At 31.6% G+C, this 14,974-nt stretch overlaps 1 protein-coding gene across 1 annotated transcript in view; it reads left to right on the top strand.

Moving 5' to 3' along the window:
• The first annotated feature begins 247 nt into the window (after nucleotides 1–247).
• LOC129226002 (zinc phosphodiesterase ELAC protein 2-like) overlaps nucleotides 248–14,974 on the top strand; it is a 55,153-nt gene continuing 40,426 nt past the window's right edge. Inside the window, exons 1-6 of the mRNA XM_054860575.1 lie at nucleotides 248–519; nucleotides 6,883–6,933; nucleotides 8,690–8,760; nucleotides 9,728–9,792; nucleotides 12,342–12,390; nucleotides 13,846–13,974. Of these exons, the coding sequence (XP_054716550.1) occupies nucleotides 284–519; nucleotides 6,883–6,933; nucleotides 8,690–8,760; nucleotides 9,728–9,792; nucleotides 12,342–12,390; nucleotides 13,846–13,974 (601 nt within the window). The 5' untranslated portion in view covers nucleotides 248–283. The remainder of the gene's footprint in view (nucleotides 520–6,882; nucleotides 6,934–8,689; nucleotides 8,761–9,727; nucleotides 9,793–12,341; nucleotides 12,391–13,845; nucleotides 13,975–14,974) is intronic.

Genomic DNA, 14,974 nt, shown 5'->3' with positions numbered 1-14,974 from the left:
CGTTTGTTTTAGTTTTCAATTCCGCCATTAGACAGTGACTGCAGTGCCCCCTATAGTTCGTTGGAGTTGCGAATACAGGTCGGAGGTTCTTTATGGTATCTAAAATACAGTTCTTTTCTGATTTTTCAAAACTTAACTTATTTCCGGAGCAAATAAAAAAAAAGTCAATTATCTCAATACTACAACTTTAGTTACTTATACGAAACACTACAACTTTAACTTTATTATTTTGGAAGCAGACGGAATATTTTAAACAAATTTGTTCAACTTCATATATTTGGGAATGAAGCATGCATATAAAAATATTTGTAGCATCCCTTTATACTATTACCAAACAAGATTTTGCAGTAGAGTAGTTGAAAAAGACTCTTTTCGACGGTTTAATCCTTTTGCAAAAAGAAAATTCCGTTCTTTGGAAGATGAAAAACCGAAATATGCTACTCGAATATGCCTTAGTGTCCTAGGCAATGGAGCTTTTGGCCAACCTCGATGCTTAGCATTGTTTACAGAATTTAAAGCGTAGTTTTTACTTTGTCTTCTTCTTAATATTCAAATTCATGTGTGTCGTTTTGAAATTTATACAAACGAAAGAAATGACTAGCAACATGCTCGCGGGGTCCTCCTCTATTGCTCTTATTTGTGTAAATGAACGTAAAAAAAAAAGAAAAAAAATAAGTCACCCTTGTTGTGTAAAAATATGTGTCACACTACTTTTGCATCTGTATAACAACAGCAACCAATATCAGATTTTAACCAAATTTAATTTGATAAAGATCTGCCCACGAAGTAGTAAACTTTTTGGTGCAATAACAACCACTGTGATGCAAAACTTGAGTATTTAGTTATAGTAATCACTTTTACCTAGCTGTAATCTGTCATTTCATACATCAGTATTTTTGTTTAGAGAGTTAAATAGCCAGTATCACTTATTATTTATGTATAGCTAAAATAATTTAAAATTCTACTTATATACGTACAGGCTTAGGTGCTACGTATGTCCTCTTTTTGTCAATTTCTGAATTTTTTGCTCAATAGGTATTTTTATCAAAATTTTACTGCTTGATCACTCAACATTGGTAGAGTCAGAAAAAAGAAACTTTTCAACCATTTGTTGCAAACTGATATTTTTGATGGTTGTTATTGTGCCAAAGTACAGATGTTACATGAGCATTTCAGACTTGGTTTTAAAATAGCAGAGATATGTGTTTTAAAGTTCTACAGATTTCATTTTTAGTAGTAAAAAAAATTGTCAGTTATCCTATGTTTCCATACAAGTTAGTCATGCTGATAATCCAGGAAAAACTACTTTCTAATGCCCCATCCAAAGATGGAGCACCAGGAAGTAAAAAGTGGCTATTTTTCATTGAAAACATGTTACTGGAGTCCTGATAAGGTTTTTAAAAGTGTTTTCTAGCATCCTTTAAAACTAATTATTTGACTAAAAAGTACAGAAAATTGTGAACTAATTTAATTCAAATAAGGACAGAGGATATATTTTTAAACATTTTAAGCCAATTAAAAACTATACGTTATACAAAAGTTCACTATTTCATAATAATGATTGCTATAATTTAGAAACATTGTCCTTATGATTATAATATGAGCACTAAGTTATTCAACAGACCCATAACCTTGTACTGATTTTTATATTTTTTCCCCCTCATTTTAATTACCTTTTATAGTTAGTAATAGTATAGTTAGTAATAGTATTTACCTTTGAATTCAAAAAAAGTGCAAGGGCACCCATATAGGGAGCAAGTGAGCATTCAAGCCCCCCATCCCCCTTGGAAATAAGAATTTCCTTGCTTTTAGTACTTTTTTCTTTGGGAAAATGTAAAAACATTTTTTCTCTGGCCATTTATGAATAAGTTATCGATTAATGTCAAATTTTAATAACTCTAATCTGTGCTGAAATCGGTTTCCATGGGGAAAATATCTGAACCCCTCTCCCCCCTTAAAATTTTGCATATGGGCAGGCATGTTCTAGGGGGGGAGGGACACCTGTTGCCCAATATTTTTTTAACTAGGGGTGAAATATGGGGTAAACAATATGACCCGAAAAATCATTTGTGACAGGCCCCAAAATTTCTGTTCACACCCTGCATATGGACGCCCATGAACAAGTCAATTGAAGGAGCAAAATATATTCTTCAGTGCAAATCTCTAATTTCTATATTAATCCTGTGGCATATGAACTTACACAGCTCATCAGTTTCTAATTATAATTGCTAAATAAAAGTGATATTTTTAAAGTATAGGTATCTACTCTGTTTTTCTACACAATAGCTTAAAATGTATTTAAATTATGGAGAAACATATTTAATGGAATCCAAAAATTATATAATTTAAACCCTTTTTGATAGGAGCACAGCCCCTATGCTCCCCCCCCCATAAGAAAAAAGGAAATTTCTGCTACTGTGTTTGTATATAATAACCAGGGGTCTGTCCAGGATTTTTCTCAAAGTCCATTTTTTGTGAAAAATCAAATAATTTTGCAAAAAAAAAAAAAAAAAAAAATTTAGTAAAAACAAAATTTTGAGGTGGCGCAAACTTTATTTTTGAAACTCTTAGTTGAGTTTTTCCTCTTTTCTGTTGATCATTCTTAGGTTTTCCTAGTTTTTGAAGGGGGAGGAGGGAGTGGCATCCCTTTCTGGGAGATGGGTACCCCTCAAGTATCATTATCTTAAAATCATTCTACATTGTGTTAAATTGTACTAGAAATGTTATATGTATAGAATTTAAATTAATTGAAAAAAAAAAAGGGCAGAGGTTTAGCATTTAACTTTTTGACCCAAGACACGCTTAAAGAGCACAGAACTTTATTTAAATCTTATAAATTTTGTAATTTTAATAAAAATAAAAAGAGATTTAATTTGTTTACTTCTTAACATAGTGTACTAAGCATCAAAAATGCGAAAAATGCGATTCCCATAGCGGATGCAAAGAGATTGCAATCCTCAAAGTGAAGGCATCAAAAGTATAAAAACAGGTTGCAAAATAAATATTTTTTGTAAAATTATTTTAGAATTGCATTTTAGTGGCCTATGATTAACATATCATGAATATTTGTCGACTCAGTGGAAGCAAATTTAAATTAAACCATTGATTCTGCATTTTAATTTTTGCCTCATAAAAAAAAATGAGATTTCGCTTAAAAAATGTGAAATAAGCATTGTGACAGAAATAAAGAAACTTTCCATTTATTTACATCCTAATAAAGCAAAGTTACCTTGAAAAAAGAATAAAATATGATTTTCATATCAGATGTAAACAGGTAGCATTTTTCAAAATGAAGGCATCAAAAGTATAAAAATGGTGAATAAAAAAAGTTTATTAAAGTTAATTATCCTTGTTAGCATCGAAAATTCAAACCCATGTAATTTTCTCTCACTAAATAATGTTATAACATTGTACCGTAAACACGCAAATATTGCCAAGCTGGTAAAATGATGGGAATGATTTTCTAATCAAGTCATTATAAAGGTTTAATGACAGATGCTAAGTGGCCATAATTTTAAAACTGGTAACACTATCTGAAGCGATCACATTTTCTCCCCACCCTTACTATCCTTTTGTAGTTCCAAGTTCCTTTCCCTGACATATATATATATTATTATTTTTATTATGGTTGTTTAAATCATGAGCGGGGTGGGGGAGAGAAAAAAGTGCTTATACTGCCTTTTCAGAGAAGTTCATATCAAAGCCGCTGCAAAACATTTATAATAAAACATGCAAAATTATTAGAAACAAAATTGACTTTCAGCTGTTAATTTCTTTTGAAGAAACAAACTGTGCACATTATATTTAATTGGCAATATTAGCTATTTATTGCTTGCAGCAGCACACAAGAGTACAGATTTTTTTTTTTTTTTTGCAAAGGTAGCAGATCTTGTAGAGGCAGAAATATGCATTATTTTGCTTTCAGATTTGCTCTTTCAATGAACAATTTGTGCAAGATCCGTTTTGGTTTACCAGAATTTATGAGGGGACCCTTTGGTTGATCGAGATTTTGTGAAAGGTCCGTTTTGGTTGATTGATTTTTTGTGAAGGTTCCATTAGCAGACCCAAATTTCTTCTGGCCAGACCCCTGATAACTGCTTGTGAAAATCGGTTATTATATTTTGTGTAACAGTTTCAAAAATATAAATTTTCAAAATGAAGTCATTCTTCTGTGCTAATCCTTCATATTAGCAGCTTTCTGGTGGAAGGGAAAGATTAAGACAATTTTTTTTGCAATTATTACATGAATTTGAACTTCAAAAGATTTTTTCTTTAATAATGAGCTCTAAATTTGTTCTCTCTTGGATAAGCTAATTTCAGTTGTTTCCCCTCTAATCTTTCGTTCTATAAAGTGAAATAAAGCTGAAAGCTAATAAAAAGCAGTAATATGGATTTATTTATTCATTTATTTATTTTATTTATTTATTTATTTATTTATTTATTTTTTTACAATAACATCAAAAAGAAGCAAAATAATGTCATTGTAGATACATGCAGTTGCAGATAATTTGGGCTCTAGTCATGAGCATTAAACCTGTGGGGAAAAAAACAGTATTGCACTGGATAGTTAAAATTACAAAAATGTTGCTATTCATTTTTTGAGTTTTTGTGCATCACAATGTTCTACCGTATTTATTTTATTTACTGGATTTGAGTTTAAAGTGCTAATAGTTGTCATGCCAACTTTTAGTCATTTTATGTAAAACATAAAGATCTGTCCTATATTAATATTAAAATAAGAATATATTCTGATGCTCTCAAGGAGCATTCAAGTTTGAGAATTTTCCCCTTATTTATTCCGTTTCTTACACTCTTAAGAAACATTGTATTTGGAAAATATACATTTCTTAGCAATAAAAATTGATATTGCGAATTTTTGACTTTTAGTCTGATTTACCATGTCACAATTGCACTGTACCCCAACAGTCATTGGACAGGGTAGCAACAGATCAGGGAAAAGTCAGGGAACTTTATTAATCAGGGAAAAGTCGGGGAAATATCAGGGAATTTCGAAAAAATAATAAAAAATCAGGAAAAATTGATTTTATGAAGAAAAAAAATTTTTTTTTTTTTTTGCTTTACAAAATTAAGTACTCTTAATTCAATACGCATTTTCCGCCAATTATCTGTTCAAAAAAAAAAGGAAAGGAAAATTAATGAGGTGCGATTATACACTGCCACATATTTGTGCATCATTTTTCCTCAACGTCAAAATATTGAATCTTACTTGTTAACCACAGGATGAACTTCCTAAGATTGCTTCTGTGTCTGTTAGGTTGTTTATTTTACCTAGCTTGAAATTTCTTTTGATGCTTTCAGTGCTACATAAAATAAACAACCACACAGGCAAAGAGGAAGCCTTCATTAATGCCTTAGCTCCTTTGCCTTGAAGTAATTAGCGTACTGTAATCACGATTTCAAGAAGAAATCTTTGGTTTTTGAATTAATACTATAAAAGCTTAAAAGTTATTACTTCTTTGCGTTTTTAATTTAATTGCTAAAATTGAACTTTCAGTAAAAACACTTTTGTTTTTTTGCCCTTATACTATTTGTTGTCGCCGCAGATGATAAAGGTTTTCTTTTTGTCAGACTTAAATGATTCTTTTATTTTATAACCAAGTTGTATTCTTTTATATATTTTAAAATCAACTAATTGCATTTTTTTTTTTCTTGCATTTCAAAGTTGTTTGTTACAAAAGCAATCTAAATTTTTTTTTCGTTACATACTGAAATCATTTGAAATAGAGTTAACTTGTGTACTTAAGTAAATATCTTTATTTTTTATTGTTAAAATGCTGTATTCACTCATTAAAACCTATGTTCTTGATTAGAGAAAAGCTCCCTATGAATGGATATCAAATGGTTTCATCTGTTTTGCATACATATGTCAATTAGTTATATAAGAATAACTACATTACTTCTATTCTTTCACTATTACTTGTTATTCTTACGACAATTATTATACTGTTTCAAAATTTAGTTCAAAATAATTTCAATTACTTTTTAGTTCTATCATAAATACACATATGTTTTTAAGAGTGATTTTAATAGTTTCTTAAAATTCTTATGCTGAATGGTTTCTTAATTTTCTATAATTTTTCTGTGGAAAAATTAAATATACTGTTTTGTAGAGGGCTTTTTTCCCTAAAAAATTGACTTGATCTGTTTTTTTTAATCATTTTATTAAAAAGTAGCTTCTTTTAAAAATATATCTTTAGTTCAACAACTTTACACAACTTAAAACGTTTAAAATACTGCATTTTATACAAACATACAATGGATTTCAAGTGGAGCAAAGAAAGGAAAACATTATCATTGGTAACGTAAATCAGGGAAATTTGGTGAACTTAGTCAGGGAACTTTTTCTCATAGTTCCTGTCGCCACCCTGTTGGAGTCAAAGTCAAAGTGATTGCAAAAATTCACATAAGTGCTTCACATCATTCTATGATGGACAAAGAGACCCCAGAATAGTTTGTTAATGCCACCCCCCCCCCCAAACCTGTAAATCCTCCACCACTTTTAATAAATTGTTTTTCTCCAACCTACAGTCAAGCATGGATCCAGAGGGTTCAGTCTTGACTCACGGCCCGCTTAAGCGACCAAAGCCTAAAGCTGTATTTTGGGGATTTATATTTCGAAAATTTCTTCCCTGACCCCCTATTTGCATCCGAAAATGGCATTTTGACCCCCCCCCCCCCCCCGAAAACTGAAAGCTGAATCTGCTCTTGCCTGCAGTTAGGTAAAAAAAACGTTCGTTTATAATTGCCATATTTGAATTTGTTAACCAAAATAATGTTATTATGACAGTTGAAAGTAATGTTAAGTATTTTTATTTTAATTGTATTGTTCTTTATTTATTTTTTCTTTTGGTTTTATTGCAGTTATTTATTTAACTGTGGAGAAGGTACAGGAAGATTATGTAGAGAACATGAGTAAGTATTTATGTTTTTAATTTAGCATATTATAGTATATATACTTTGAAGACTGATTTAAAATTCTTTTAAAAAATCTCTAGAACAGGATATTTTTTAAAATAATTTCTCTTAGATATATGAAGCTGTAGTCACGTATCTGCTGAACCAATCAAACCTAAATTTTTTATATAGTTATTTGAAGGAATGTGCTCAAGATTGAAATGTGAATACCGATTTCTTTCTTATGCAAAATTATCACCATATTGAGAAAATAAAAATGGCATTGGAACAAGCGGTATGCGGTAAATATTGCCAGCTTAACGCATTTGCAAAGATGGTAACTTTTAGGTCTAGTGACGAAACCAATCAGAAGATTTTTAGTGCACTTTGCATAACTCACAGGGTTAAAAAGTAATATAAGGGCATTAATCACTAAACACCACCAGCAAAGCAGTGCTTCTTTGGGAATCTTCAAAATGTAACCTCATTAGTCGGATGCTTGAATTTGCCAATGAGCTCCTTTTGCACCTAGTTGCAGGGGTTACCAAAGTTGGTACTGCCGTACCCTAGGGGGCTGCATTGAGAGGCAAGGGGTACAACCATATCCGTATCCATAAAAGAGATGGTCTAGGTTGCCATGAAAGCATTCTAATTTTTCAAAGAGTGCCACCAATTGGACAAGTGTGTGAACCCATAATCTAATGGGTTTTAGAGGCACGACACGATGATGATGATCTGGTCTCTCGAATGAGCAGGCCACGGAAGGCGGCTAGTCTGTATCAGGAAGTTTGAAATCAAATGAGCTCAGAAACTGCTACTGCGAATCTGGATAAAGCTTACATCTTGTGCAAAGAATATAATCTGTGATTAACTAATAGAGCACACATTAAAATTCACTTTAGATTTTTCAGGCTACAAAATATGTTGTGGGAGTGATAATTACCAGTGGTGCACACAAGGAAGGGGTACAGACTCCTCCCAAAGGTCTTGCTTTTTTTCCCAAATTTGTTACGATTCTATGTATTTTGTACGCAGAATAATTTCAAACAAAGGAAACAATAATTTCAGTAAAAAAATACAATCCTCATGTTAAAAGATTTTTTTAAATATTGTGCACTTTTCCTATAACGAAGTGCCAAAAGAAGCAGAATGGTGATTATAAATGAATACATTGCAATTACCATGTTTTTATTTTGTAATTACTGATGAAAATGAGATTCTATGAACTTGAATCCATTTTCTAGTTATTAGAAAAGTAAATGCATAATTATTTTGCTCTCTGGTTATTTATTGTGGTTTATTTCATTAAATAATGCTAATTATTTATTCAATAGTTTATTTTTTACTGTTTTTCGTTCTCGAGGATAGATAAAATCAAGTCAATATGTTTGACAACCTTGTTGGGGTATGATATGAGAATGAGGCTTTCGACCTTGGATCCTCCCCTTGCAAAATTGCTGTGTGCGTCACTGATAATTACTAAATAACTTCAGGAAAATGTTTCCCCATATTTTCTGTTTTTATTTTTATGTAACAACTTTAATTGAAATATAATGTTTCAGTAGCATACATAGCACTGGTGGGGGGGGGGGTGAGCGCAGGAGGTATGAGGACGTACTCTCTGAAAAAATAGCACTATGTAAAAAATTAAAAAGCAATTTTTCTTACTGCAAGAAAGGGGCCACACTTATAAATCTTGCGGTGAAGCGCACCAAACTCAATGTACGCTACTTTGATGTTCTATAAAATTTTTAATACCTTCATCATGTTTCAGGCTTAATATGTCCCAGTTAAGGCATATTTTCATTACTCAAAAAGTGTGGAAGAATATGAGTGGCCTTCCTGGTATGTTATTTTAAGACGTTTCTCTCTTTCTCTTCCTTTTTTCGTTTAAAACATTTCTGGTTACTTGATTTCTGTTAATAATATTTATCCAGTGTATTGCATATTTAGAAATTTAAATAAATCTTGATTTTCTGTGCCTATTGTTAAAGATAGGGACATTGTGATTCTCAGAATTTCATTTCATTTGTATTTTCTTCATCAGTTACATTTTGTTGACAAGTAAATCATCTTGCGAATGCAACGTCATGAATTATGCATGAACTAAATGTTTGTTTCCTACAAAACATTTTTCAAAAACTAAAAGGTGAATGCATGACATTGTGGAACATTTTTTCTGTATGTGCCTTAGAGCTGAAGCAAAAGAACAGAATCAATTGTTCCATTTGAATATTAAAAAAAAAAATATTAAAAAAATTTCCTGATGCATGATGTTGAAAAATTCAATGCATGTGAAATACTGTGTCTGCAACAGTGAATTCTATCATTCTTCATTAAATTATATTTCTTTAGTGTAACTAAACTGGTACTTTGCTGATTTCTGAATTGGAACTTGATGCCTCTCTGATTTATCTCTGGTCTCTCTGTTGTTTTAAATTTATTTAGAGAGGGCCTGGGCCATTATGACTCCAAGTGCAGTATCGTCGTAGGTGAAAATCAAGCAAAAGATGATTTTGAAAGTATAAAATGAAAGTAATATCAAAGGACTTAAAGAAAATAAATCAAAGAGAGAATTAAATACTAAATCCTTCAAAAAATCTCATTCATTTTATGGAGATTGTATTGCTCTGTTCATTTTACGAAGTCAGTCCTTTAGATCCATTAGTTCATGAACAGCACATTGTTATAAATAATTATAAATCAAAGCCAATTTATCAAATTAAAGTTTTGTTTTTTAAATAAGATCAGTATTAACTGTTTTCTCTATGTATTTGGATGTGTGCCTAATATAAATGTGAAAATTTTACAGATATATATCTCACACATAGAGCTTTTGGTGTTCGGAGTATAGCTTTGCATGGACCTCCAGGAATTGTGAGTCTTTCCCATTAAGTTATATCTTAGTTTAGTACTAAAAACATTTCCTTTTGTTCTTCAGCTCAAAGCAGCTGATTTTTTTAATTCTATTTTATTTGTATCGAAGTGTTGGTAAAGTTACCTCATCAACTATAAACTTAAAACCCTTTTATGTTTTGAAATTAGTCATCTCAAAGTTTACAGGTTATCAGGGGTACTTCCCGTTATGCATGTGATGTCTATCAGTGATTGACGCCTAAGATAAAAGAATTTCCAAAGTAAAAGAAAGAAAATAAGTGACACTCTCCTTTGGGGACAGGGGTAGTACTTGGATAAATGCCTCATACAGTGAAACCTCCCTTAACGGACACTCCCGAATAACGGACACCTCTAATTAACGGACATTTTTGCAAGTCCCAGTCCCTCAATATAGGCCATTCCATGTAATTCACTCTGAATAACGGACACTCCGGATAACGGACAGTTATTTCACAAAAAATTTCCCTTGCGATCGTAGCACTTCCGGTTTTTTTTCTTCTTTTCACAGAATATCTTAGTAACTGCTTGCCTTACAAAACTTTTCATCCTCCACAACTGATATTCCCCCCCCCCCATTTCCTTATCACTGTTTCTTGGAATTAAAAGGGTGGTAATTGGCAGAGGCAGCAATTGGGGCTTAAAAGTTAGGCGCAGAAAAAAAACGAACTAAAAGGCATGGTACTTTTTGCGGGCAGCAAAAAAGAAAAAAAAAAGCCATAATTTTGTAACGGCTAGTTTTGAGAGTATTGAAGCAGATAAGTGAAACTGATGTCAGTCTAACAATTAACGTTCGTTTTTCTTAAGATTTTAATGAATTTTGTACGCAATAACTATTCAAAAGTTAAGATAAAAAAGAGGAAACTGGGTGTTTTTTCTAACTGGGGCTCTAGGGAGATGCAATCGAGCAGACCGGCGCCGGTAGTAGTCGGCTTTATGGCGCCGTGGTTTCGTTGGGTTGTTTAATTTTTAGACATGAAAAAGATTTGCCCATATTCAAGGTCATATTGCCAACTGTCAATCATGCAATAGTGATACTTGAGATAAAATAAATAAATTAACCATAAAAAGTGTGGGGGGGGAGGGGGTTGCTCCGCCGAATCGCCGCCGTTGGTAATGCAAAAAAGAGATGTCAAACTGTTTTAACTGATTACTTTAATTGATTAAATGCTTTTTAAGACAAGTGTGTGCTGTCAGTCTACCTTTATTAAGAAAAAACAGATTAATTACACTTGACGTAAAATGTAGTAAACCTTTCGCAATTGTTTCGATTGTGTTCTACAAAGGGAACAACAGCCCATTTTGAAAAAGGTAAATTAAGTAGTTCCTTCTAATAGCGGACACCTCCCAATAACGGACAAAACTTCTGATCCCTTGACTGTCCGCTATTCGGAGGTTTCACTGTACCTCCAGGAAATAAGCGTTTGAAACTGTTTTCAGTGGCATAGCTACTGAAAGAAAATAAATTTCAAAGGAATTAATTGGCTAATACAGCCTTAAAGACCTCAAATTGTAATCCTTTCAGGAAAAAAATGAATTATATTCTGCTTTGGTTCAACTTTCAGGAACTTAAAGTAAAAAACAATCTAGAGGGGAAATAGTGTTTCCTCTGGGACACATGCTTGAAAAATCAGGTCCTTTTCAGGCACCCTGTGTCTTTTGCGAACTATAGCGCTTCAATGGGACCTCTTGTACTGTGTTTAATTTGCATGGAGGTCTCTTCCTATATCACCCTCATTTTAGTTTTGAAATGTATAGAAATATTCACAGTATAAGTAACACTCTCAGCATAAAATTCACGGCCCATTTTTCTTGGGGCAGTTTATATATTATTTTCATCTAACCTTAGCCTTACAAATAGCTTTCAGGAAACGGAGTAGATTAAGGAAAAATACTGTCTAAGATTGCATTTAATGTTTGGAATAAAAACATAGAATATTGCTTAAAAATCCAACAGTTTTTAATATCAGCAAGGCTTAGACAACAACATCCATATGAATCACTCATAATCAGAGCCTGATTAACATACAATTCCATGATCTGTGAACCTGAGTGCCATAAATTTAGGGGCATTAAAAAAAAATTTCTTTCTGTCTTCCTTTTTTTAAGTACATCCCTCCCTAAAATAGTTTTGGTGTGTATTAGTGACACAATATGCAAGTATGAATGTTTAATGGTTTCCTAGCTCTCAACTACTTTGAAGACAGATTTTCTTATAAGCAATACACTATTTTTACCTGGACCCAGGCTTTTTTTTTTTTTTTTTTTTTGGTTTAATCAAGCCCTGTTCATAAGGGTCATTTGCTCCAACTAAATTTTACTGATTCCATTAGAATCGGTTAAAACTTTATTTATCATTTCTAATGAAAATTAAAAAATTATTTTCTTTCAAAACATTTTGCCTTTACAAAGTAATGGAAATTTGCTCAGAAAAGTAACTGCTACTATGATATGTGTTCTTGTTTTAACAGATGTCTAATAAACGAAAAAAATTATGTTTAGCCTCTAATTATTTGTGTTTTTCTTCCTAGGAGCTTTTTAAATCTGTTATAGCATCTGCTGATTTAAATGTTTCTTTTGGTGAGTAAAAATAAGGTTTCTAAATATTCCTTTACTCGCTTATTGTATGTTTTTCATTAAAAATATTTTAAAAAGTTGTCTGCATCAATTAACTCCAAAACAAAAATGTCTTTAATACTATACTCCTAGCCTGTTAGTGCATAAAATGATAGCTCAAAGTTAGTTCTTATTTTCATGCATCTTACAGAGAATGATGTACAAATTACATGCTTTAGTATTTGCAAAAGGCAAATTTTTTTCTTCATCTTGAAAAATGAAAGCAATCAAACTGTTGTATCTTTAATTGTTTGATTTTAAATCTATATCTCCTGAATAAATTTGTTTGGGATTTGTGAAACTGATTTTTTTTCTCTGATATGTCATTATGCTTCTAGTATTTAGAATGTTGTACAAATATTAGCTACTGGAAAAAGATTTTTCAAAGCAGTTGAAAACTGTTTAAGTCAAATACGTATGCCATTTTTAACAGCTCTGTAATTTTACAGCCTTTTTTTTTTTTTTTTTGATAATTTAAATGATTTTATCAGTCAATAATTGTTCATAAACCTCATACAGTAAAACCTGTCTACAGTGATACTGTTGGGACCTAAAAAAAATATCGTAATAGACAGGTTATCGTTACAGACAGGTTGATTATTCTTGCTGACATTTTGCTGGGGCCAAAAAAAAAATATTGTTATAGACAAGTTATCATTATAGACAGTATTATTATACACAGGTTTCACTGTACTTACATTTTAAAAGCTAGCAGTTTGCATGTTTTTCTCTATACCAATAAAACTCTTAGTTATCTGTTGATGGATCTTTGAGATTTGTCTGCAGCCTTTTTTGGTTTCCTCTTAATAAAAATAATTTACTAAATACGGAAAAATTATGCTGTTCTTGTTTAAAATAGTTATATGTAAGACTTAATCAGCAAATACAGAATGTATTCAAAGAGAGAGATTCATAACCTTGTGAAATGATGCTTTAGAAAAAAAAATACTAAAAAAAGAGAAGAGTTTTTAAAAACACTTTTTGTTTATCAAATAAGAATAACATTGCTCAAGTCATTACTTTGATAATTAATAAAAATAACTTTAATGAGTTTTTGTGTAAGTGTTAATTTTTTCAAAAATTTGCTGATTACCCGTGGTTCAGTCACTAGGCATTGCCGCAATACCTGTTCCATGGGTAATCACAAGTTTACTTCCAAAAAAAAAGCACTTTATTTAATAATGATGATATTAAAATAAGTGTTTTCACACTTATTGAAACTATACTAATAAATTTAGTGGAATTAAATCTATTAAATTTTAATTTCACCACATAAAAGTTTATTTTATGCTATATTTTTTTAGTAAATGAGATGAAATTCCGATTTGATTCAGAAAAAAAGCCTTCTATTAGTTCTTTTCCTTGTAAAAAAATGGGGAGATTTGTTTCATTGTTTTTTTTTATTTATTTTTTTAACAGAAAATCGATCCTATTCCAAGAATTCATATGTGGATAGCACAGTGGAAGTTGAATATGTGCCTGTTGAAAGTGAAGGTTATGTGTCTAACTCTAGACCTTTACGAATGGATGGAGATGTTTTCGTGAAAGGTATATTAATTGTTATATTGGCCTATTTTATCTCGACATACAGAGAAATCTCACTACAACGGATACCAATACAACGAAATATCTATTTCAATGAAGTAAATTTTCAGTCCCAATTTAATTTCAGTTACATTGCTTGAATTCCATTAAAACGAACAAAATCTTTGGTCCATTGAAATTTGTTGTAACAGGATTTCACTGTGTTTAAAAATAGGTTTTGTCAAAGAAGTTATGATATTGTGTCTATGGTTGTTCCACATACAACTTACTTCACAGCACTTACAGCCTTGAAATTTGCTAAAGATATACTTTAAACTGGTGGGGGGGGGGGGGGCACATTAGAACTTTTTTTTCTTTTTTCAATTTAAAATTAGTTTTTTTATAATTCATTTTTAAAGCTAAAATTTCATATAAATTGATTATTAATAAGGTGAAAGTTTTCCTGCAACCCTCAACATTCTATGTCATTTGAACGATCATTTTTCCCTGCACAAGATGAAATCTGTCCCAAGTTTCTTGATGAATTAGAAAATGAGATGTTAGTGTTTCATATTTAGCGAAAATCCTTGGCTAAATTCAATTCAAGCACATTGTTAAAGAGCAAAATGTTACATGAGACGAGAAATTTGAAAACAGCTCTTCAAACTTACAAAATGGTCATTTTGCCTGCAGAGTCAGAGTCAGACTGGTTTTGGGGTAAGGAAGTGTGAAATCGAAGATTTAAAGTTCCAAGATTCAGTCTGTCATTTTCCCTAAGTCTGCAACTTAGCCAGTGCTTGTGTTGTTGGACTCAAAGGTTCTAAAATTTCTGGAGCTAAGTTGGTCATTTTCCCTGAGACTTCGCAGCTCTGCCCAGGAGCCCCATAGCACCTATAGCCATGAGATTTGGTACAAGTTAGTTTCGGAGTCCCCCGGGAAGGATGCTGTTTGAAGCTTTTTTTTAATTATTATTATTATAATTTTGCTTTGCATATTTTAATCAAGTTCTTTTTATCATTTGCAG

The sequence above is a fragment of the Uloborus diversus genome, chromosome 7 (assembly GCF_026930045.1).
Source record: "Uloborus diversus isolate 005 chromosome 7, Udiv.v.3.1, whole genome shotgun sequence".
In the NCBI taxonomy this organism is placed as follows: Eukaryota; Metazoa; Arthropoda; class Arachnida; order Araneae; family Uloboridae; genus Uloborus; species Uloborus diversus.
This window is presented reverse-complemented; position numbering and strand designations above follow the sequence as displayed.